Here is a 24,203-nt window from a genome sequence, read left to right as displayed (position 1 = left end):
GAAATTCCTGTGTGTGGTCAAATGACCACACGGCCAAAACGTGGCTTAGCCAGTGGATACAAAGCTCAAGTGATGTGACTTCTGATCCTGCATACATTACCTAACCCTAACCCTAAGCAAAATGAGAGAAGGAGGGGTGTCAGACTTACCGCGGAGGTGCTTGAGGTAGAGAAGGTGTGCGGGCGGCGGCGGGCACGGCGGCATCGTACGGGACGACAACGGGGATAGAGAGGAGGATGGGTGAAGTTGGGATCATGAGTGAGAACGAAAGGCTAAGTTTTTTTACTACGCCGCGAGGGTTGTTAAAACCAACTAGTGCTGGCATGGGCCTAATGGGCCTAATGTGCAATGTCGGGCCTAATACGCAACACCAACTGTCGTGGGTATAAGTCTGACAGTAGATGTGTAGGGTACGAAAGGATGGGCAGAGCCTTAGCTACGACGAGGTTGTATGAGTTCAGGCCCCTCTACGGTGGAGGTAAAAGCCCTACGTCTCAGTGCTCTTGGGAGCTTAGTGTCGAGTGGAATATAGAGTTACAGTAAATGCCAACCCCTTGCACCAGTGGGGAAGGGCGGCTTATATAGAGTGCGCTGCCCTTCACAACGGCCCGGTGGACAGGGATGGAGTAGTGGCGAATAAATGCCTACATTACAGGTAACGTATGCCTTAAATGCTAATAATGGTGTATGAAGACGTATGACCGTTGCCCTCCAGGGAGGTTACGATGTACAGAGTGGAATCCAGTCGGTACGTTTAATACACTCTGAATGCTCGTCACCGACTGGATGATGGGGGAGTCGTCACCGACTGGATGATGGGAGGTCCTTAGTTCAGTCGGAACTGTCTAATGGCTTTGTCCTTTATGAAGGATAGTCCTTGGTTAGGACCTATAGGGCAGGCCTATGACCCTACCTTGGGACTATAACCCCATCACCAACACTAATCAAATAGCTATTGCATTCAAATTTATCCAACGTCGGCACTATTTGAAAATATTAGTGCTGGCGTTTGTGAGAAATGGCGTGCCACGAACAAGAGTTGTGGCTATCCATTTCTCCACTAGTGCGTTCTTACTTGAACAAACAACTCACTTATGATTACCCACTCTTGCAAGCATCCGCAACTACGAAATAAAAATTAAGATAAATCTAACCATAGCATGAAACATATGAATCCAAATCGGCCCCTTACAGAGTAGCGTATAAACTAGGATTTATGCTTTTGGCACTGTTGCAACCCATCATCTACTTACTACTCCATAATGCCTTTCCCTAGTCCCAAGCATGGTAATATGTCATGTAGTCGACATTAACACAACGCCACTAGAGGAAGAACAACACACATCTTATCAAAACATTGAACAAATGCCAACTTCACATGATCGGTTATAACAAGATTTCTCCCATGTCCTCGAGAACAAACAAAACTACCCATAAATCATATTATTGTTCATGATCACAGGAGATAAATATATGATTAACAATCTAAATATATGATCTTCCATTGATTAAACAAACTAGCATCAACTACAAGATATAATCAACACTACTAGCAACCCACAGGTACCAATCTGAGGTTTTGGAGAAAGATTGAATACAAGAGATGAACTACGGTCTGTAGATGAGATCGTGATGGTGAAGACGTTGATGGAGATGAGTCCTCCCACGGTGAGAGTAACGTTGGTGATGACGCTGGCTTCGATTTCCTCCTCCCAGAGGGAAGTATCCCTAGTAGAATCGCTCCGTCGGAGAGCAAAAGTGCCCCTAGCCAGGTTCCTCCTTTAGACGACGATGCTTTATCCCAAAAGTCTTGTCTTTATTTATTTTTCTAGGGAAGATGGCTTAATATAGGAGAAGGAGGTCTAGGAGGATTGCTGGTGGACCCACAAGCCCACATGGCACACCCGAGAGGGGGGCACCTAATCTTGTGGACCGTTGGTGGGGGCCCTCCCGATGATTCTTCGTCCAGTATTTTTATTTTCTCCAAAATAAATCTTCATAGACCTTTTAGGTCATTTGAAGCTCCGGAAAATATATATATCTGTTGTAGCTCTTTTCAGGTCGAGAATTACAATTGTCGGTAATCTTCCACTTGTGATGAAACTTGCAAATTAAGAGAGAAAAGCATTATAATTGCACATAAAAGTGAAATATACCTTTAAACAATATAAATAACAATATAAAAACATGATCCGGATTGGACGTATCATAGACCAGCGTGAGGTGAAGGTTGATGTTCCGCGGGCACGGGCAAAGCATCAACGAGACGATGGACTCCAGCTCCGGACCCTTCATGTTGGCTCTCGACACATTTAGGTCGGTCAGGGCATTTCTAACCGACCCCCTATCCGGCGTTAGAGGAGTAAAAGGTTGATTCTACTCCTCTAACGCACACCTAACTGACCCCGTAAAATGGTCACTGGAAGAAAAATTAACCTCTCACGCCTCTTCCTCCCCAAAATATACTCAACCGCTACCGCTCAGAGTAGAAGCTTAGCCTCTCCCTCGCACCACCGCCACCATTGCCTCTTTGCAGGCACACCTCCCAGCAATCACCCACCGGCCCCGCCACTACCTTGTTGCCTCCCTTGGCCCCCACCGGCCTTCTGCCTGATGGTGAGCCGGTTCGGCCCTCATCGCCAGAATTAAGGTGAAACGCTGCCACCTTCGTCATAGCCGATTCGTCGGATCGCTTCAAATCTTCTTCACTTTTTATCACCCGCCACATCTTACCTTGGTTGCACACCGCTGCAGGTCATGTGCACGCCTCGTCGCCCGCAGGTTTGGTCTAAACGATGCCGACCGAACGGTGCACTAGCACCGCACCACAAGTGTTCGACGGTTTGCCTAGGTGAGGTTTTCGTGTGTTTCATTTTGAACCGAGTCATTTGGATTGAACCAAGACGCTTCTTCATGCTGATGGAATCTTGGCTTGTATGCCAAGCTGATCTCTGGATTCCGAGTCGAGGCCCTGGGTTGTCACCTAGTGTCATGTTGCCGTCAGGACACCCGGGTCCCAAGACCGGCCCAACAGCGGGCTTCCTGGCCGTTGGACCACTCCTCGTGTGTTGCCCGTTCAATCGCTACCTATATATTCATCATCTCTGATGACATTCGAAAACAACTAAACAACGAAAACCGCAATCCGACTACTCTCTGCCACCCCATCTACGACCACCTATCACCAACAATGCAACAACACGTCGATGACACTTTGATCTAAGCTAAGGCCTTTTCCCGGGGAGTTAAAATCCTAAAAAAAATCCGAGATGAGTTTGCTCTACCAACGGGCCTCTCCATCATCTCCCCCTATGTAAACTACCATATATTGTCTTCATCCCCATCTTACATCGATGCATTTTGTTTCTCATAGCTTGGAATGCCCTTCTTTCTAGGGGTTAGTATGTCAGTTTTCCGCCTACCAAAAATGAAACTGGAAAAATTTATGCTATATGTTGCGCCTTCTTTCGGGTTGCAAATTGGTCATTCTTGATAGAAGTGAGGGTCCCGATCTTTCGATGAGATAGTGGCTATCGATTTGGTGGAGACGACTTTGATGATCCGACTACAAACGTGCAGGACGTTGTGCCTTAGCAATCGCTAAACCAATCTCCAAGAGGTTATCGACCACGTCGGAGCACGATCAACCTGACCACGATGGTCTATTCCTGCAAGCAATCGAAGAACAAGCAAGAGTATGATATTGCAATATGAATATTGCGAATATAGATGAAGTATTGATAAGGGTGGGGATCCGAAAGTGGTCTTGTGTAGGTGCTCAATGTCTAATAGCTTGGAAAAATGTTTGTAAGCCAAAAGAGTTTGCCTGTTTAGGGCTCAAAAGAGCTTGCTAATAAAAGTTACCGTCAAATTTCTACTACCATCCGGCACTCCTTGGTTTTCTTGGCTCAACCTCCACCACCCTAATGTCATCCAAACACCACAAACCTCTAACTCGCTCCTATCCGACATCGTCAACTAACATATACCCAATATTCGCTAGTTTCCCTTTGTCCTAACACAAAAGTATATGAAATGTCAGATTTCCTGGCATGGAGTCTTAAAAAATCAGGGGTGTTCACGGTAAAGTCTTCTTACCACGTTGTATGAGACTCAAAATTTGGCCACAATAAAGAGGGTATGCCATGTTCTTCCTCGCCAACATCTACATGTGACTCGTCTGGAGTCTCTGCTGCCGGGCAAAGATCAAAATTTTGGTATGGAGAATACTTCATAGTGTTATTCCATGTCGATCAATCTTAGGTAATAGATATATCAAGATTAAGCCAAATTTCCCAGGTTGCAACAAAGGGCCGGAGAACATCCGCCATCTCCTCTTTGAATGTCCTACCGCAGTTCATGTTTGGAAACTCCTTGGAGTGTTGGATGTGATAAAGTCTGGACTACCGATGAATCTATGTGGTGAGGCAGTGGTTGACTTCCTGCTAAGTTTACCAGACAATCATATCCATGTGTTGGGCTTGCCAAAGCTGAGAGAAACGGTCTCTATATGTTGCTGGTTCTTGTGGTGGGAAAGGAGGAAAATTACACATGGAGGTGTCCCACAAACGGCTGCACAGATCAACCTTGTTGTCCGAGTTATGGCGGGAAACTTCATTGTTGCAGATTCCTCAAAACCAAAAGTTCATGTGGATGGCTGGAAGAAACCAAGGAGGGAATATGTCAAGACTCCCTTGTAGGGTCTGTAGGTGCTATCATCAGAGACCACAACGGGAAGTTTATTGCTGTTGCGAATGAAAAAATTGAAATCTGCTATGATGCCTTCACTACAGAAGCAATTACAGTTAGGTTCGGTCTAATCCTCGCCCGAACAGCTGGATGCAGCAGAATCGAAGTCAATCAGATAATGTCGAGGTGATTTCAGCACTCAAAGAAGGATATTCATCTTCTGTGGCCAATACAATCTTTGATTATTGTTATTTCTTGTCTTCAGATTTCAATCATATTGTTTTTTAACACTGTTTTAGAGAGAACAATAAAGTAGCCCATGAGTTAGCCAGACTAGCTAGATTCACTCCTCCGGAAGTTTGGTTGGATGCAGCCCCAGTAGCTGTTATTCCTCTCATTGTATCTGATGCTACAATTATAGCCAATTAATAAAGGGGGTGTGGTATTCAAAGAAAAACACATAATGGAGCTTCTGCCCTTCTACAGCTAGGTCCACCACGAGGCACTCACTAATGCCTTTCCTACGCATAATGGAGCTTCTGCCTTCTACACCTAGGTCCACCACGAGGCACTCACTAATGCTTTCCCTAACCTATTCGCACACTCCACTGATCCAAATATCAATACTCCTGTACCTAAATAATTATAATTGGAAAGAACTTTGAGTTCTTCAAACTACAATTATTTAGATACAAAGGAAGTAGTTTGTTTGGTCATATTAATCGTTGTGCATTTTAGCCCTTAAAATCGCCTAACAAATTTTGAGTCTTCAGAGTTGCAACCCTTCTTTCCTTGCCCTTCTCCACCAAAACCATTCCTCGTGCAAGAAGACATCAAGGACATGAACACACATTACATCTTACGTCTCACCCTCGAAACAATGTCATATCTATCGCATTCCGCGGGCGCCAAAGTCTTCGGCTAGCTCATTCCGCGGGCACCTAAACGCAAGAGTACATCTTCATCACAAGCACATAATCGACTCGAGCTCCTTTATATCCTCGATGCGATCTCAACGGAGAAACCACGCTTCATTGATTTCTTCAGTGCCCTCACTACGACGTAGTTTTGCAACGCTTTGGCATCCACCCTCCTGCTTTGGATGACCTATACAACTATACTCCCCATGGGATACACCACCGTGCATACAGATGCATCTCAAGGTTTGGCGATTCACCTTGCTCGTGATACTTTGGAAATTTTGGGATGCCAAGAACGCAAAGGTATTCCACCACATCAACCCACATAACTCTTCAATGATCAAGTTCATTCTCAAAGGTTTACTCTTTGTCGTTTGTACCTCTCCTCGCGTATAAGCATGCCTATGTAATGAACTCACCCTTCGCCTATTGAGTAATATATTCAGGTGGGAGTGGGACATTTCATACGATATCGAGCAAACAAGAAGTACCTCAGTTGTCATTTTGCCATCAAAGGCATCAGGCTGGTATCTGTTTCAAAAATCCGATATACCACACACACAATAAGGATGACATGGCTTTGCTTTATTTTGTCTCATCTAGAGGAGGATGCTGTCAGAGAGAGAGAGAGAGAGGGGGGGGGGGGCAAAACCAAGAACGCCTACGAAAACCCCATGAGGGTTGTATGTAATCCCACATGTTGCACCAGTTTAGTCACGATACTCTGACATGAACGCCTCATGGAACACCGTGAAGCGGGAGATGACTGCCGGGATCTTATCCTCCTGCGGAAGGATCGTGCACCTGAAGTGCCATGTGCCAGGAACCTGTCGAGCAGAGAGTATCAATGGCAATGTTATGGCTTAGGGTAAAGACAATCCAAGGGAAAGTAGATGTAATGTACATTGTTCAAAACCCAGAGTTAATAAACTTCCACTAACAATGGCTAAACGTTTCAGTTTGGGCATGTTAGTTTCACTAAAATAATGCTAGATCTATATGTCTGAACCAATAGTATCAGTGACAACAGGCATAAAAGCACAGCACAATCTTTGTATCAAGATTGAATATTTGAATCTACTCACCTGGCCAAATCCTGATCCAGGGACAACGACGATTCCAGTCGACTCGAGGAGACGAAGAGCATAGAATGCATCAGGTGCTTTGTTAGCAGCTTTAGCAGCCTCAATTGCCTTCTGTGGCAGACAGATTTGAGGGAACACGTACATTGCTCCTTCAGCCTCGTTGCAAGTAATTCCCTCAAGTTTATTGAATGCATGCTCCAATGCCTGTGACCAAGAAAGCCGCACTAACACATTTTAGCATGTTATCAACAATGCATTTAGAGCTATGAGATATAGAACCATGGTGCACCTTCGCACGACGAGCTAAAGATGCGAGGATTCCATCTTTTTCTGCCTTGTATGAAGCGTATGATTCATCACTAGCCTGCAGAAGCCATTAATGGTGTTTATCTGAATAACTTGTATTCTCATTTAGTGTAGACATTTAAGGTGTGTCGTGCAACTGACCTTTGGTGGGTTCATGACAAGACTAGCAAGGATCTGGCCAGTGATATTGGAGCATAGGTTCACTGATGCTATTTTGTAGATCTGCTCTCTTACTGGAGCACTGAAGCCAGTAATCTCAAAGTAACCACCTCTTTTACCACACTCACCATAATATCCTGGTGGCAGCAACACAATATTTTTGGCAAACCAGCAACATTGTGGATAGAAGAATGAGCATGTCGATTGTTTTACCTACCCTTAGAAACAGATTGATATGATACTAGAGGGAGATCCTCCTCGCCGTATCCCAAGGATCTCACTATCTTCTTGAAAGAGTGGAATTTCTTGTTGTCAACATAGATGTTCTCTTGGTATACCTAGCAATAGATAAATGTCGTGAATGTTACAAACAACGGAAGCAATTGAATTAAGCAGCTCAAAGTGTGTTGTGATGCTTTGAGAGCCATTATCCCTCACCTCATCAGCTAGAAGAACAAGACCCTCATTTTTGCAGAACTTCACTATGTCATATTGGTTTTCTTCAGCAAGTACCTATAAATAAATGAATCGTCTCAATTATTGATCGTTTCTCCTTTTTAGTTATCTTAGTCACCTTCAGAATACTTTACACATATTGTAGCGCAAGAAAAACAAACATTATTTTCTAAGTTATCCCACAAATGAATGGAGAAATATATTCACTTCTAGAATACGAGAAATGCATGCATTATGAAAATATGGCGTGGACACCATAGTCACGGCAAGACAAGAAGTTTTTCAGCCCACAAAGAAAAAGATGAGCATAAACCTGTCCAGTTGGATTTCCTGGATTGATAACCACCAAAGCCCTAACGTTGATGCCTCTTGACCGAGCATCTTCAAGTTGCTTCTTAACATCAGAGGTTTCCAAACCCCAGCCCGTCGATTCATTGAGATAGTATGGGACCTGAAAGATATGCTCCCAATTCAGGATTTTGCGCTGCATGAAACATCACTATAGTAAAGTTAAACATCTTTTGCCAGGCAAACAGGGCGGGTACATACAAGAGCTCCGCCATGAAGAGCTATGGAAGCCGAGTACAAGGGGTACTGAGGAATCGGGACAAGAATGCCATCTTTCTCATTCCTTATCAGTAATTGCATCATCAGGTGCACCTAAAAAGGGAAGAGTAACATGATATCAGCGTTAACTACTTTCTGTGTGTTCATACATTGTCTAGCAATCGAAGGACAGCGTAAATTTCATACCCCAGGACTTGCTCCATCTGTGAGAAAAATGTCATCAGCATTAGCAGGGAATCCATCTCGTGAAGCGATCCCAGAAGCAATTGCATCACGAAGTCCTTTAATACCCTAGGAGAATGATTAAAAAAAAGTGAATGCAAGATTCCACATTTTTCTCCTTGCGGCAAGTAATAAACTGTGCAATGAGACGATTACCTGGCTATGGCTGTATGCTCCTGTTGCTCTTCCAGGTATCATGGCAAGAATCTGCTTTGCTCGAGAAATAGAATCAGCACTGCAACAAGCTGAAGCATCAGGTATCATATGCCACAAGTTCACGCTAAGACAAATGAATTAGTTCTAGGTATTTTTCATAATCAATCAGAAGTGGCAACACACAGCAAGTATCGATTTTTAGCACCTATAAAGTATCGGCTTGAAATGTTGCAGATTGATATGTCACACTATGGCAATACTTTTACTCCACAATTGAGCTTTTGAAATTATTCAAGTTCATTTGAACCGCAAAAAATTAGCATGATAGCGCTTGGTTAAGGGTATCCGTCACATATCCTCCCATACTAAGTTCTCCTTGCGTTTCTTTCATGCTGATGAGCTGCAATGATGTCAACATTCACCTGAACAATGTTTTGATTTCCTCTCTTTGCAACAGGTCTGGATGATCACAAAGGGCAAGAACCTGTAATATGCCATGTAAGAATCCAGCAGAACAAACTTTAAACTCTGCAGGTAAAAAATTCACATACCTCCCTGAAGAATGTAACTGGTTGCTGACCAAGAGATTGTGGGTTCCCAATGTTACAATAGAGGATCTGTAAGGGGAAAAACTGAATGAGCTAAGAAAATGTAGAACATAACAAGAAAACTATCTATAACATTAGCGTGCAGAATCTATGCTTAAGTACCTCATCAAAAGGTAGAGACCCTGGTTGAGTCTTTAGCTGTTCCTGCAAGCGCTGGAAACAAAAACAAAATTACCTGGTTAATCAATTTCTAAGTACTTAATGGCACATGAACTGGTGTCTTCCAGGAAATGCCAGGTAAGTTGCTCTGTTTTTAAAAGCATGCCAAACTACTACTAATACCGAACGATTGCTTGTCAAAAGTCAGAATAAAAGTGCAACCCACTTATCTTTTATTAGACTTGCTGAATATCTAAGAACACGACTAAAGAGTTAGCTAAACTCTGAATACAGCAGATTTCAAATTACTGAAGTAACACTTGTTGGTTACTTGAAATACCTGAGCATGGATGACAATCTCTCCACGCACAGCATACTCACATTTTAAAACCTGCAACAGTCATAAGATAATTAGCAAAGTGGCTAGGTATTAAAAGTGCACATAGTTGAGCAAGTGATGGTCAAAAATTAATCAGTGACTCAAACAAACATAGCACAGAATGCCAGTACATTCTTGAAAGTGGAAAGATAATGAACTTATAATCATGGCATGGATGTGGACGGAATGCTATACTGTCATATGACCATGTAAAGGTAATAAGACGTCCAGGTGAAAGAATATGTGCACAGAGACAAGTGGTCGGTTCACCATATGCCCTGTCACCAACTACAACATGTTAAAAAAATCCACATGTTTTGTATCCCCTGTCACCAAACTGCAACATGTGAAAATATTCACAAGTGACAAATTGGCAACTGAACCGAAAAGCATCTAGATGTCATCGTACACTCAGCATCAAGATGTCATTGTTTTATAGTGCGAAGCAAACAAAGGATGCTGACTGCCACCGTCACACAAAAAACTGCATGCCAGCAGAGCAGCTCAATAGTACTGAGATCTACCTGTTGCCTAGTTTCTCCCCTCTATTTTAGCGGAAACTGACAGCATCAAGGTAAAAACATTACACTACAGTACAGATTACACAGCTAATAACTTGTAATCAACTGCTGAATAACTCTAATTTGCAGACCAAGAGTTCATCAGTTCACTCTGAATCAAAATCAAAGCATCTCCAGATCATAAGTTTGCATAAGAAAAATCCTGGCTTTCAAGTCCAGACTGTCAGATCCAGAACACTAAAGCGGAATATCCAAGCGTATCGACCAACTAGTAGCACACAAGCGCACGACTGAATCAGAAACAAGAAACTAAGAACAGCCCGAGGAAGTAACGCCACATCAAGCAGAAGCCCCACTACCAGACTCGCAGATCAAATCAACAACCCGCCCCCGCCTCGCCGGAGCCGCCCGAGAAAAAAGAAGAGCAAGAAAGAGAAGCGTCCCTCACCTTGGGGTTCAGGTTGTCCACGGCGACGGTGGCAGCCATGGCGAGATCAACTAAGACGAAGGGGGCGGCAGAGCAGCGAGTATCTTCCGACGCCTCTAGCTGTCCGTCTATCTCTTTCCGCGGTTTTGTGGCGAGTCGGAAGGGAGAAAGGAAGGCGCTTTTATAAAGATAAAGAAGAAGGAGAGATCGGGAGGAGGCAAACAAAACAAGAAGGTGTTCACCCACAGGAAGGGAAGGAGGAATGGAAAGCGGGGGGAAGCCGCGGGATTGCGGGTGGGCCCGCGGGCGCCGCCAACCTCCAGCTGCGGTTTCGTCTCGGCCTTTGCTCTCTCACTGCCAGAAAGTGTCAGGATCTGCTGCTCCAACAAAGTCCGCCCAATCCCATTGCGTCCACGTTGAGCCTTTCTGTCATCTTATATGTGTGGGTTGCAAATTTTCCCTTTGCCTTTTTGTGCTTCCTATTGTTTGTCTTTGCTTTTCGGCTCCGTGAAAGGTTGGAGAAGGAGTTTGCTATGGCCACACACACACATGGGAAGAATTTGCCAATCCTTCTTATGTGTGCACTTACTAAATAATTGCCGTGTGTTGCAACGGAATATAAATATTTTAGTATGTTTGTTTCTGCTTTACATGCCCATATTGATGAATTGTGTAAATAAATGTTCATGAAATCATCCCATGATTTATCTATGTAAATAAAATCACTTATTTGGTAATAACTTATTGTTTTACCAAAAAAATATAGTCTTATTTGATAAGTTACTAGTACACGCGGGACAATTATTAAGATAGAGATAAGAGGGGGAGTAAAAAAAGGAGGAGGAAAAAAGTGTGTAAGGTTAGACGAATCACTCTGTCTGAGAGGAAAAGAAACATTATTCTTTTAAATAGTAAAGTGGAGATAAGGGCAACTCCAACTTCCTTCACCCAAACGGACACCACCAAATGGGAGTGTACATTTTCGAACATGTACATGAACTAAAGGGAAGAAAGGGAGGGAAAATATGCATAAGGTTAGATGAAGCACTTTGTCTTGCAGAAAAAAGAACATTAATCTTTTTAAATAATATAAGTTGAGGTAAGGGCAAATTCAACGCGGTCCCAAAAAACGGACACCACCAAATGTGAGCAGACACTTTCGAACATGTCCGTAGACAGGAATAGGGATAGAGGCCATCTAGCCGCATGCACCAAATGTCTGCTCCCATACCAATTTAAACATATGTTTCATAGTTATAAATATATGCAATCACTATAAATAAGCACAGGATGTTCAATAAGTTTTTACATCCAATCGATCCCAAAAGTTGTGAGTCATGTTGTCCACATCAAAGACCTCACTCTTCGGTTGGTCGAGTCTCCTCTATTTCGATGAAGTGTTTCAACATGCTCGCGCGGTAGGCTAGGATAATCTTCGTTCCTTCAGGGTCGAAGTCCGACGTCTTCACGAGCAACATTTTGGAGCCCTCGCAAGTAGCCTTGATCTCAAGGTTATTCTCTTGGAGCTTGAGCTTCTTGTCTTGCATCTCCATGAAGATGTCAAAAGTCTTCGCCTTTTTTCATCCTTCACCTTACTGCACCCGACACATGCCACCTATGTCTTCTTCATGATGACCTATCCATCATCTTGGTAGCCGCCCCAACTCGCTTCTCCTTCACCTCCTGCCACTTCATCCCCTAGTTCCTAATCACCTTCTTGGGTGGAGCAAAACCATCTTGTGTTGGAACAGTTGGATCACCGCCTTCTTCATCGATCATGGTGGTCGTGAAGAAATTGGCAATAGCAAACAACAATGCATACATATGAAGTGATCATTCTCCATCTTTGTGTATAATGTGCACGCACATAGAAGCTCGCAAAGGAAGACAATGTGTGGTCAACAAGTTGAGATAATCCACAAATCAGTGAATGATCAACACATAAAGCAACATGCCACAAGACCTATGAGCTCTTGTAGTGCCGCACCACTTGGGCATCGGGTTCTCACTTGATTTTAGAAGACGCAAAATTTGTATGTGCTCTTATATGGTTACCATCGACTGGTGGGCAACTTTGTGTTGCGTTGACGGATCACTTCCTTGTGGCAGGGATCGTAGTGCTTTTTCTCGTGAAACCAAACATGCACGCTATGCCACAACGCCGAGCCCCTTTGCTTCATGCCTTGAAATGCGTCCACACTACATGCCAACCATGCCTCGCAAAACAATTCATCCTCCTACAAGGAGAAATTTAGTCACCTTTGTTTCTTCTTGGGTCGTCGCCCGGCACCCATGGCTCGCCTGAACTCCGGATCCATATCCGCCTACTAGGTGTCCAGCTGTTGGGTACAAGCTTGTTTGGAGTCTGGTTGCGACTGTTCCTTCGGCTAGGAGTCATTACTTATTCATCTTTGCGTCCGCCATTTGTCGTGGATAATGTAAATCATCGCCTGGTCAAATGTCGTGATCCCGCTAGGTTGACGTGTTCTTGTAAACAATGACCCGACTGTTGGTGAATGTTGCATGGGAAACAAAAAAAATCCTACGCACACGAAGACCTATCATGGTGATGTTCATCTACGAGAGGGAGATTTGATCCACATACCCTTATAGATCGCTCAGCGGGAAGCGTTAAGAAACGCGGTTGATGTAGTGGTACAGCTTCGTGATTCAAATCATCGTCGTCCCACGATCTGTTCCGATTTAGCGCCACGGACGGCACCTCCGCGTTCAGCACACGTACAACTCAATGACAATCTCGGCCTTCTTGATCCAGCAAGAGAGTCAGAGAAGTAGATGAGTTCTCCGGCAGCGTGACGGCGCGCCGGTGTTGGTGATGACCTATTCCTACAGGGCTCCACCCGAGCTCCGTACAAATCTAATCTAGAGGAAGAACTACGAGGTGTAGGTTTGAGTTGCACGTGGCAAAAGTTGTGTCTCAAAAGCCCTAAACCTCTAGTATATATATAGGAGGAGGGGAGAGGCAGCCTTGGGCAGCCTTGGCGCACCAAGGAAACCGTCCTTGGGTCGGCCGAAGTGGGAGGGAGGAGCCCTTCTCCAATCCCACCTGGATTAGGACTCCTTCCTTATTTTCCCACCTCTTTTGGTTTTTCCACTTTTTCCTCATGGGCTTTCCTTGGATGATTTTGTCAGCCCATTATACCTTATCATCCAATAAACCCACGTGGACCCCTTGGGGCGTGGTGGGCCGACCCAGTGGGCCCCCGGAACCCATTCGTCACTCCTGGTACACTACCGGTAATGCCCGAAAACTTTCTGAAATCCAAACACCAACTTCCTATATATCAATCTTCATTTTCGAACCATTCCGGAAACCCTCGTGACGTGTGTGATCTAATACGGGACTCCGAACAACCTTCGGTCACCAACACATGTAACTCAACTATACTAAAACATCATCGAACGTTAAGTGTGCAGATCCTGCGGGTTCGAGAACTATGCAGACATGACCCGAGACACTTCTCGGTTAATATCTAATAGCGTGACCTGGATGCCCATATTTGATCCTACATATTCTACGAAGATATTATCGGTTGAACCTCTGTGCCAAGGATTCATATAATCCCGTATATCATTCCCTTTGTCCTTCGGTATGTTACTTGCCCGAGATTTGATCGTCGGTATCCCTATACCTATTTCAATCTCGTTACCGGCAAGTCTCTTTAATCGTTCTGTAATACAAGATCCCGTGACTCACACTTGAGTAACATTGCTTGCAAGGCTTGTGTGTGATGTTGTATTACCGAGTGGGCCCCGAGATACCTCTCTGTCATACGGAGTGACAAATCCCAGTCTTGATCCATGCTAACTCAACGGACACCTTCGGAGATACCTGTAGAGCACCTTTATAGTCACCCAGTTACGTTGTGACGTTTGATACACACAAGGTATTCCTCTGGTGTCAGTGAGTTACATGATCTCATGGTCATAGGAATGAATACTTGACGCGCAAAAAACAATAGCAATAAAATGTCACGATCACATGCTACGTTCATAGTTTGGGTCTTGTCCATCACATGATTCTCCTAATGACGTGATCCCGTTATCAAGTGACAACACTTGTCTATGGTCAGGAAACCTTGACCATCTTTGATAAACGAGCTAGTCAACTAGAGGCTTACTAGGGACAGTGTTTTGTCTATGTATCCACACATGTATTTGTGTTCCAATCAATACAGTTGTAGCATGGATAATAAACGATTATCATGAACAAAGAAATATAATAATAACTAATTTATCATTGCCTCTAGGGCATATTTCCAACACCGACACCGACAGACTAGCGATCTACAACGGGCTTCCACGACTGGACAAGCCCCTATGATTGCGACTCTGTGAAGATGTTGCGGTTTTGTGAGATCATCGTTGAACCGGACTCAAAGACTGTCGGATGTGAAGTTAGAACGGATTGTTGCGGACCGAGTTGTTGGGAGGTGAAGTAGTAGGGCGGCTTGAACTGGGAAGACCGTTGTGATGATCTCATGGATGACACTGTGGTTGTGGCGGACTTGGCGAACGAGGTCCATGTTGGGGAACGTTGCATGGGAAACAAAAAAATTCCTACGCACACGAAGACCTATCATGGTGATGTTCATCTACGAGAGGGAGATCGGATCCACATACCCTTGTAGATCACTAAGCGGGAAGCATTAAGAAACGCGATTGATGTAGTGGTACAGCTTCGTGATTCAAATCACTGTTGTCCCACGATCTGTTCCGATCTAGCGCCGAACGGACGGCACCTCCGCGTTCAGCACACGTACAGCTCGATGACGATCTCCGCCTTCTTGATCCAGCAAGAGAGACGGGGAAGTAGATGAGTTCTCCGACAGCGTGACGGCGCGTCGGTGATGGTGATGATCTATTCCTCCATGGCTCCGCCCGAGCTCCGCAGAAAACTGATCTAGAGGAAGAACTACGAAGTAGAGGTTTGAGTTGCACGTGGCAAAAGTTGTGTCTCAAAAACCATAAAACCTCTAGTATATATAGGAGGAGGGGAGGGGCTAGACTTGGGGCTCAATAGAGACCCAAGGGCGCCGGCCGAGAGAGGAGAGGAGGACTCCAACTCTAATTTGGTTTGGGGAAGGAGGAGTCCTCCTCTTCCTTCCCACCTCCCTCTTTTTTTTTCTTTGGTTTTCTTTTTCCTAGCCGATATAGCCCACTTGGGATGGCCTCACCAGCCCACTAAGGGCTGGTGCACCACCCTTGGGCTATTAGGCTCACTCCCGGGTGGGTGCGCCCCTCCCGGTGAAAACCCGGAACCCATTCCTCACTCCCGGTACACTGTCGGTAATGCCCGAAATCTTTCCGGAGACCAAATGAAACCATCCTATATATCAATCTTCATTTCTGGGCCATTTCGGGAACCCTCGTGGCGTCCGTGATCTCATCCGGGACTCCGAACAACCTTCGGTCACCAACACCTATAACTCAACTATACCGAAACGTCACCGAACCTTAAGTGTGCAGACCCTACGGGTTCGAGAACTATGCAGACATGACCTGAGACACTCCCCGGTCAATATCCAATAGCAGGACCTGGATGTCCATATTGGATCCTACATATTCTACGAAGATCTTATCGGTTGAACCTTTGTGCCAAGGATTCATATAATCCCGTATAACATTCCCTTTGTCCTTCGGTATGTTACTTGCCCGAGATTTTATCGTCGGTATCCCTATACCTATTTCAATCTCGTCACCGGCAAGTCCCTTTACTCTTTCCGTAATACAAGATCCCGTGACTAATACTTGAGTCACATTGCTTGCAAGGCTTATTTGTGATGTTGTATTACCGAGTGGGCCCCGAGATACCTCTCCATCACACGGAGTGACAAATCCCAGTCTTGATCCATGCTAACTCGACGGACACCTTCAGAGATACCTGTAGAGCACCTTTATAGTCGCCCAGTAACGTTGTGACGTTTGATACACACAAGGTATTCCTCCGGTGTCAGTGAGTTACATGATCTCATGGTCATAGGAATGAATACTTGACACGAAGAAAACAATAGCAACAAAATGACACGATCACATGCTATTTTTATAGTTTGGGTCTTGTCCATCACATCATTCTCCTAATGATGTGATCCAGTTATCAAATGACAACACTTGCATATGGTCAGAAAACCTTAACCATCCTTGATCAACTGGCTAGTCAACTAGAGGCTTACTAGGGACATTGTTTTGCCTATATATCCACACATGTATCCATGCTTTCATTCAATACAATTATAGCATGGATAATAAACGATTATCTTGAAATAAGAAATATAATAATAACTATTTTATCATTGCCTCTAGGGCATATTTCCAACAGTCCATGCATACCGGCCACCGACACAACTCCCACCTTTTTCTTCGCCTTGTGGTGGCAGCGTTCTGTGGACGCGACCTTGCGGGCGACGACACTATTGGGTCCTTTTGCTCCAGCGGGTCGATGATAGTCTCCGTAGGGTCCTCCTGTGGTGTCTCCATCGTGGCTATAGAAGGAGGAAGGGGCGGAAAGGTGGGTGGGGGCAGCAATCGGGGCCGAGGCAATAGGAGCGGGCGGCAAGCGAGGCAATTGGCGCGGAAACAATGATGAGATTGCCCAAATGCATGGGCTGATGCGGGTTTTTTGGGGTGGGTCGATAGTGTCAGATGTGTACGTGGCAGAAGTCTCGACGCCCATAACCTCTGTTTGGTTCCTATTTATGGGATTTCAGGCATCCAAACTAGTATGGACATATTTGGTGACCGACTTGAATGTCATAAAATGTCTGGATTGTACGCTTTGAACATTTAGAAGTGATTTGATGTACCATGTTGGAATTGCCCTAACAACATGATTATGCCCACCTAGAAATATTGATGGGTTTATACTTACACCTATGCTTACAAGTGGTGTACTTCGAAATGTGCAATAAATTGGCATACATATAAGTTGCTATAATATGCTAGCTCACACATGAATGGTTATTTGTTCCTGATAGAAGGTAACAATTAATCTTTACTAAAAATGACTTTCTGAAAAAACATTGATATGTTTGTCATTCTGTTCTACAAGTGCCCCAAGTGTTATGGTTTTGTGAATTGCTCTTATTCCCATGAAAATGGTATGTAATTTACTATTACTATTGTTTATATAAGCAAATGACTGTTGTATTGTACATCAACAAAACATTTGACGTGCAACTATAAAAGCCGATTTTAGGATGGAAATTACAACAATGTGTTATTATGAAATCCTCTATTCTTAAATAGCTACAACCCACTACCTAATTTTCCTAGCCATGCAACTATGATAAATAAGCAAGTATGCATGCAAGACATAAATAACATCTTTTGCATTACTCTACGCACGCAATGATGTCACATCATCAATTCATGCATATTAGTTATAAGTAGTTTTTTGCATTAGACATCATCCTTCATATTTTGTTAGAAGTTACATTTTAACTATAATCCACTCTGTTTTTATACGCTTTATATTTTATTGTTTTTAAGCTTACATTTACTTTCCATTAGTTAAAAAAAATATAATAACTATTTATCTATTTTTTAGCAATGCTTTCGCAGCAACGCGCGGGACATCATCTAGTTATTATATTGCATAAGAATTTACCCTTTCTTTTAACTATCCGAGATCTATGTTAACTAAGAAAAATTAAAACTCGGCGTCATCTTTCGTCGTCTTTTTCTGATAGCGTTTTATTTATTTTCTCCGTAGCCTGTCTCGAATGAACAATAGAACTATATATGCTAGTTCCATTTTACGTATCCAAAATTTGGATAAACTTGCAAGAAAATTGTCATCCATTTTGAATAGCCTTTTTGTTTCTAAGTCATAGAAATATACACAGATCATAGTACTATACAATATTCACATCCTCTATACCATAGCCACCGCTAAAATATAAAATATTACGTATCCCAGTTGTTTTAATGCTCTTATATTTATAGAGGGAGTACATGATCTCACAAACATTGGCTTGAAATCTCAAACGCCACTCTCTCCCGTTGAGTTGGCACAAAAGGAACGTATGCCATGTTTTTTCCGAAAAGGATCCGGATCTATTACGTATTAAAGTTTATCAAAAGTACGAAACATCTCAAACACAATAAAAACTACATTAAATTGTTGAGACCGGCCATTACCACCACTAGAACGAGTTGATCCCCTACCAGAGCTGGTTTGACCTTATCGATGACATCCAACAGGCCTTTGTGCACGTGCCCCTAAGGACTAGCGCCCTGCTGCAATCATCCTCATTGAATCTTGAATAGATCTGAAGCACCTGACATCATCAAATATCACCACACGACAAAAAATGTTAACCTCATCACCCCGAGGAGATAGCGCAAATCTATGCCAGAGCTCCTGCATCCAGATGAACAAACTTGAAAGAAGTAAAACCATCGGCCTGAGTGCCACACATGCAAGGATTAACAAAACTAACCTAAACTACTAACTCGAGGAGGTACCGTGATCCCCCTTCCTGCCACCGGCCGCTGGAGTGGTAGGCAGAGGGAAGAAGAATCCACGGGCTCACCGACAAAGCTTAAAGGGGAGAGTTTGCCCTAGCCGCCAAGGACTAGGGGAGGAAAAGTTGAAGACGATTTTATCATTTACTCTCTCCGTTCCTAAATATAGTCTTTTTAGAGATTTCACTAAATGACTACATACGGAACAAAATGAGTGAATCTATACTCTAAAGTATGTCTATATGTATCCATATGTAATCTTCTAGTGGAACCTCTAAAAAGACTTATATTTAGGAACGGGGGAGTATGATCTAACTTGGAATGTGTGACATGTTGCTTCATACAACTCCCTTTATTCCGTAATGTAGTGCACATATATCTTCACAAATTCAAACTTCATCGAAATTGATTAAATTTGAGAACAAATTGTATGTATATATAATATCAAATCAATATCATTATATATAGGATGATACATATTTTTGTATATTTATTTAGTACTATTTTTGTTAGTTCTTTAATAATTTGGCGAAACATTACAATATTTATTAATATTTGGAAAATAAAAACTACACACAATATATATGAAACGAAGGGAGCAAAAGGGAACTTCATGGCCTGAGGCAAGCTCGAGTTATTTATCTAAAACCATCACACTTGAGGTTAGTGTAACAACTTGATACCACATTTGAGCCAGAGTACAAAATAACATGAGTTCTGCGCCTAATGCGTAACACAAAGCACTAACGCTCGAATTTGATCATGAAAACAGCAAAACCGACAGATGAGACCCACCTGGCTGACGTGGTGAATACCAAACACAAACAAAGCTTTGACGGACTGAGATGGCAGATGAGAAGCATGCCCCACCTGTCAATGACTGAACAATCATCTTCTTCTCATCTTACTACCTTGGGGCATTACGTCGAGCAACTTCTGAGCATTTCACTTCTCGCCGGCAGTAGCACACACAAAGTCCACGAACTCGCCCATTTTTGGTTGGAGCTACCGCCGGGCTCGACTGTTGCGCGTAGACTCGCTACGCAGACGCCCGTGTCCATGTTGTGTCCTGGCCAGATCGCTGCTCTTCTCGTCCTGCACGCGCAGCCTTGCTGCACCGACTGCCTTCAGTGACACACGCGGAAAAGAGAGAGGCAACTTGAGGTTGTTTGGCTCCGAGGGAACGAGCAACGTTCACTGGCGGAGGAGATCGACGCACTGTCGAGCGCCAACTGAGGCGGAGAAGAAGACAATGACGCCATTGATTTGAATCCTCCCGCTTCAATTCCTTTGGCAGGGAAGGCAAGCAGACTGATCTGAAGCTAACCGGCATGGTCTTAGGTCCTGGGGGTGCAGTTGGCCGTGCTGGAACACTCCCCAGACGTGTCGCGGCACGCGCGCACGCCGGTGTCCCGTGCCTCCTCGACGAGCCGGATGTTGATCTTCTGGTCGAGCCACTACGGTAAAGCCACCCTCGGCACCCTGAAGCTGAGCATGTCCAGCGAAGATGAGCGCGTCGCCCACCGTGGTCGCCGCATCCAGGTGCTGTAGGAGCTGCGCCGCATTGCTAGCCCCCTAGACGCACATGAACGGTTACCGGTGACGAGGAGGTCTTGGCCTAGCTCCTCCATTGGCCATGGCAGAGGCACGCACCGTGTAGACGAGAGTGGCTGGCGGACGGTGAAGGGGAGAGTAGCTGGTGGTGATAGGACCGGCGGGTGGAGGATGCGGCCATGCGGGTGGAAGAGAGAGATAAGGAAGAAGAAATTGAGAAAAGAAGATGAGTGGTCGGCAAGTGGGACAGTAGTCCACCTTCAACTGGTCAAATGTCAACTTGGACTTGTCTTTGCCATGTCAGCCTGACAGGTGGGCCCAACCTGTCGGTTTCCCTTATTTCACGATCAAATCGACGTGTTCCGCGTTAAGCGTTAGACGCACAATTGGTGTTTTTTGTGTTCACGCTTAAATATGATACCAAATTGTTATGATTTTTTTTCTAATACAAAATATATAATAAATTCGAAAAGCATGTATGCGTTTTTAAAAATGCCAAAAGTAGCATCCCGTGGGCCTGTGGGTGGCCGATGGGGGACCTGTCGGCCTGTGGATGGCCGATGAGGATCTGTCGGCGTGCAGGTGGCTGAAGTGGGGCGGTCGGCCTCCAGGAGGCCAAAGAGCCCCTGGATAGCCCCTGCCGACCCCTTCTTCCTCCTCCTTCCTTCTCATTTCCTGGTTTCTTTGGTTTCTCTTCTCTCTCTTGTCCCCCCCCCATTTTGCCCCCCCTCCGATCTCCTCCATCCTCCGCCCATTTTTCTATTCAATCCGCTGAATCAACACATCCTACCTATCTCCACCGGCCTACGGTCTCATTTTGGAGGTGGAGGTGTGGGTAAAGGTGGTGGTGGTCATTCGGTGTTCGTCGTTTCTTCACACGCTTCAAGGGTAAATTCAACAATCGTTCCCTATGCTCCGGTAGATTTGGATATATTTACGTGACTCGGTTAAGTAGTTTAAATATTTTTAGGTTGTCCCGTAGATTTGGATATATTTTAGGTTTGTCATTTAATTAGTTTAAATATATTTTAGGTTCTCTGGTAGATATATTTAAGTGTGTCCGGTAGATATATTTTAGGTTCTTCAGTAGATATAGTTAAGTTGTTTAAATATTTTTAGGTTCTCAATGTAGATATATTTAAATCTGCTAGTTAACTTGTTTATTTATATTTAGGTTCTCCGGTAGATTTAGTTCTCCCAATTAATCCGCCATGGTTTCTTGGAGCGAGGGATCAGGCTCTTCTTGGGATGACGATAGTGTGACTAGCCAGGTACGTTAATTTCAGGTTTCCAGCATTTACGGGTAGGTTTACCGTTCTTCGTTTCGGGATTTCATAACAGTTCGGTGTCTTTCGTTTTTAGCTTCCTAGGACTATCCCATGCTATGATTGGAGTGGCATTGCTCATGAACTATCTTCTCGCTATATGCATCTAGAGCCTTGCCTCAGGCAAGTTGCATTTCAATCTACGAACACTGGACGGCGTTTTCTTGCTTGTGCAAAGGAGAAGGTATGTTGCACTGTAGTTAGTTAATCTTAGTTAGTTTTCTCCTCCACTCAATTTCATGTATGTTAATCACTGAAATTGTTTTGAATTTTAGGCAGAAGAAAAGTGTTGCTATCTGGAGTGGATAGACCCTGAGTGATCAGTTGCTATGCAGTTTTGCATAGGTCAATTGTGGAGCATGCATGACAAAGAAAACAAGGACAGAATCACAGATAATCTGAAGCTGGGTGAAGAAAATTTCAAAATAGTTGGAGAAAAGAGGAGGATGGAGGAAGAGCTTCGATTTTTCAAACTTAATTTTGCAAAAATTGTGGCTGACAAGGAGGAGGCTATTAGTCAGCTTGGCAGTGCTAGGTTGGCTATCAGTGATCTGAAAGAGGAGCTTGAGAAGAAGAAGTTGGCAGACCATTCTTCCACCAATCTTCATCAGGTACTCAGGGCGAAGGCAGAGAAGGAGAGGGACCAGCTTGTGCTAGAGAGAGACCAAATGAAGGAAGAGAAGAAGAAGCTGGAGCACATCATTTCTGATATGATGAAACGGAACCATGACTATAAGGACAAGGTGAAGAAGTTAAAGGAGATCTGTTATGAATTTTTAGTATGTAATGGTTGAATTTGTATTCAACTATCCAGTAGTTGAACTATCCAGTACTAGAATTTGTATTGAATTATCGAGTAGAAATATCCAGTAGTAGAACTATTCAGTAGTTAAACTATCCAGTACTAGAATTTGTATTGAATTATGCAGCAGAATTATCCAGTAGTATCAGTAATTATCCAGCAGAATTATCCAGTAGTATCAGTAATTATGTTTTTTTAACTAAGCTCATGCACACATATTACAAATTTAAACATAGTGCACACATATTACAAATTTAAACATTGTGCAAACATAGTCCGACATAGTACACATTAAAACATAGTGCAAACATATTACAAAATTAAACTGTAGGCCGACAAATTATGTAGCTTCTGAGTTATTTATTCCTCGTCCACCCTTTGGCCTCAACTTCCACATCCACCATGACTGCCACGACCACCTCTTGCTACTGCTGTCGCAGCCGTCGATGTGGAAGCAACGTCTTTGTTCAGGTCGGGGCAATATTTCATCCTATGTCCATAAGTCGCACAGAGCAAACATTGTGTGGTTGCTCCATCAGCTTCAGATTGGTCCATATCGTTTCAGATGCGCTTTACCTTACGTCTGCCCCTGCTAGTTCGTCGAAGTCCAGGATCCGGGATGTATACTTTCTCACCATCAATAACCTTGTTGAAATTGCCGACGACTCTAAACCGTGTCATCTCACGTGTCCAGGCATTGAGTATTGCCTCTTTTGAATAGTACAGAGACATGAAGGAGATACTGTCTAACTCAATCTGGCCACAGGCAGCCAACACACGTGAGCAAGGCAGGTGCAACAACTGTGGTTTGTTGCATGTACACTCGCAAGTTGATAAAATTCCGTTCCAATTTTAACCTCATGCGTCTTCACCTCATTTGCAAAACCAAAACCATCAGTAGGAAGCTGAACCTCATACCACCTTTCCTGATTACCTATGAGTGTGACATTGTTTTTTTGCTTTCTTTATCTTCTGATCCATGTACTCCATGACACGGCTACAATAAGGTGTGTTATGATTAACCGCAATATGCTTATTTGCTAACTCATGCCTTTCTCTGAAATATCTCAAAGTCCCTTGGAATACACCCTCCACAATAGCTGTCAGTGGCAATGCTTTATTCCCTCTGAGTACAAAGTTATACACCTCTGCAAGATTGGTTGTCATGTGGCATACCTGGCTCCATGGGTGCCATGCAGCAAAAAACAAATTCATTGGAGGCTCTTTCTCTATCCACTCAGAAAAATTCTTTATGGCCCTGCCCTTCTTTCTCTTCGTATTAGGAGGGTCAATTGCTGGCAAGTCACAAAGACCTACTGGCTCCTCTAGCTCCGCGATGAGTGTTGTTAATTTAACCTGGTGTTTTTCCATTTTCTTCCTAGCAAGGACCTGCTTCTTAGTAAACTCATCTAGTTTTGACCAAATAAATTCGTATTTGCGT

General features: G+C 43.8%; 1 protein-coding gene and 1 long non-coding RNA gene across 2 annotated transcripts; both read right to left on the bottom strand.

The window, feature by feature from the left end:
- Window positions 1-6,081: 6,081 nt before the first annotated feature.
- On the bottom strand, window positions 6,082-10,835 carry LOC123424419 (alanine aminotransferase 2). The gene is made up of 15 exons (XM_045108034.1): window positions 10,616-10,835; window positions 9,608-9,658; window positions 9,271-9,321; window positions 9,112-9,177; window positions 8,983-9,044; window positions 8,561-8,639; window positions 8,369-8,473; window positions 8,165-8,275; window positions 7,929-8,066; window positions 7,598-7,672; window positions 7,377-7,497; window positions 7,142-7,296; window positions 6,984-7,058; window positions 6,695-6,898; window positions 6,082-6,436 (listed from the first exon to the last, which is right to left on the bottom strand). Exons 1-15 carry the CDS (start codon window positions 10,652-10,654, stop codon window positions 6,320-6,322), a joined length of 1,449 nt encoding a protein of 482 aa, XP_044963969.1. The 5' UTR covers window positions 10,655-10,835; the 3' UTR covers window positions 6,082-6,319.
- A 7,753-nt stretch (window positions 10,836-18,588) lies between these two features.
- Window positions 18,589-20,864, bottom strand: LOC123407175. The gene is made up of 2 exons (XR_006612561.1): window positions 19,877-20,864; window positions 18,589-18,894 (listed from the first exon to the last, which is right to left on the bottom strand). It is a non-coding gene; the product is annotated as an uncharacterized LOC123407175 (long non-coding RNA).
- Window positions 20,865-24,203: the final 3,339 nt, after the last annotated feature.

Source organism: Hordeum vulgare, chromosome 1H (genome assembly GCF_904849725.1).
Source record: "Hordeum vulgare subsp. vulgare chromosome 1H, MorexV3_pseudomolecules_assembly, whole genome shotgun sequence".
Lineage (NCBI taxonomy): Eukaryota > Viridiplantae > Streptophyta > Magnoliopsida > Poales > Poaceae > Hordeum > Hordeum vulgare.
Note: the sequence above shows the minus strand (reverse complement) of the source record. Positions and strands in the feature narration are given on the sequence as shown.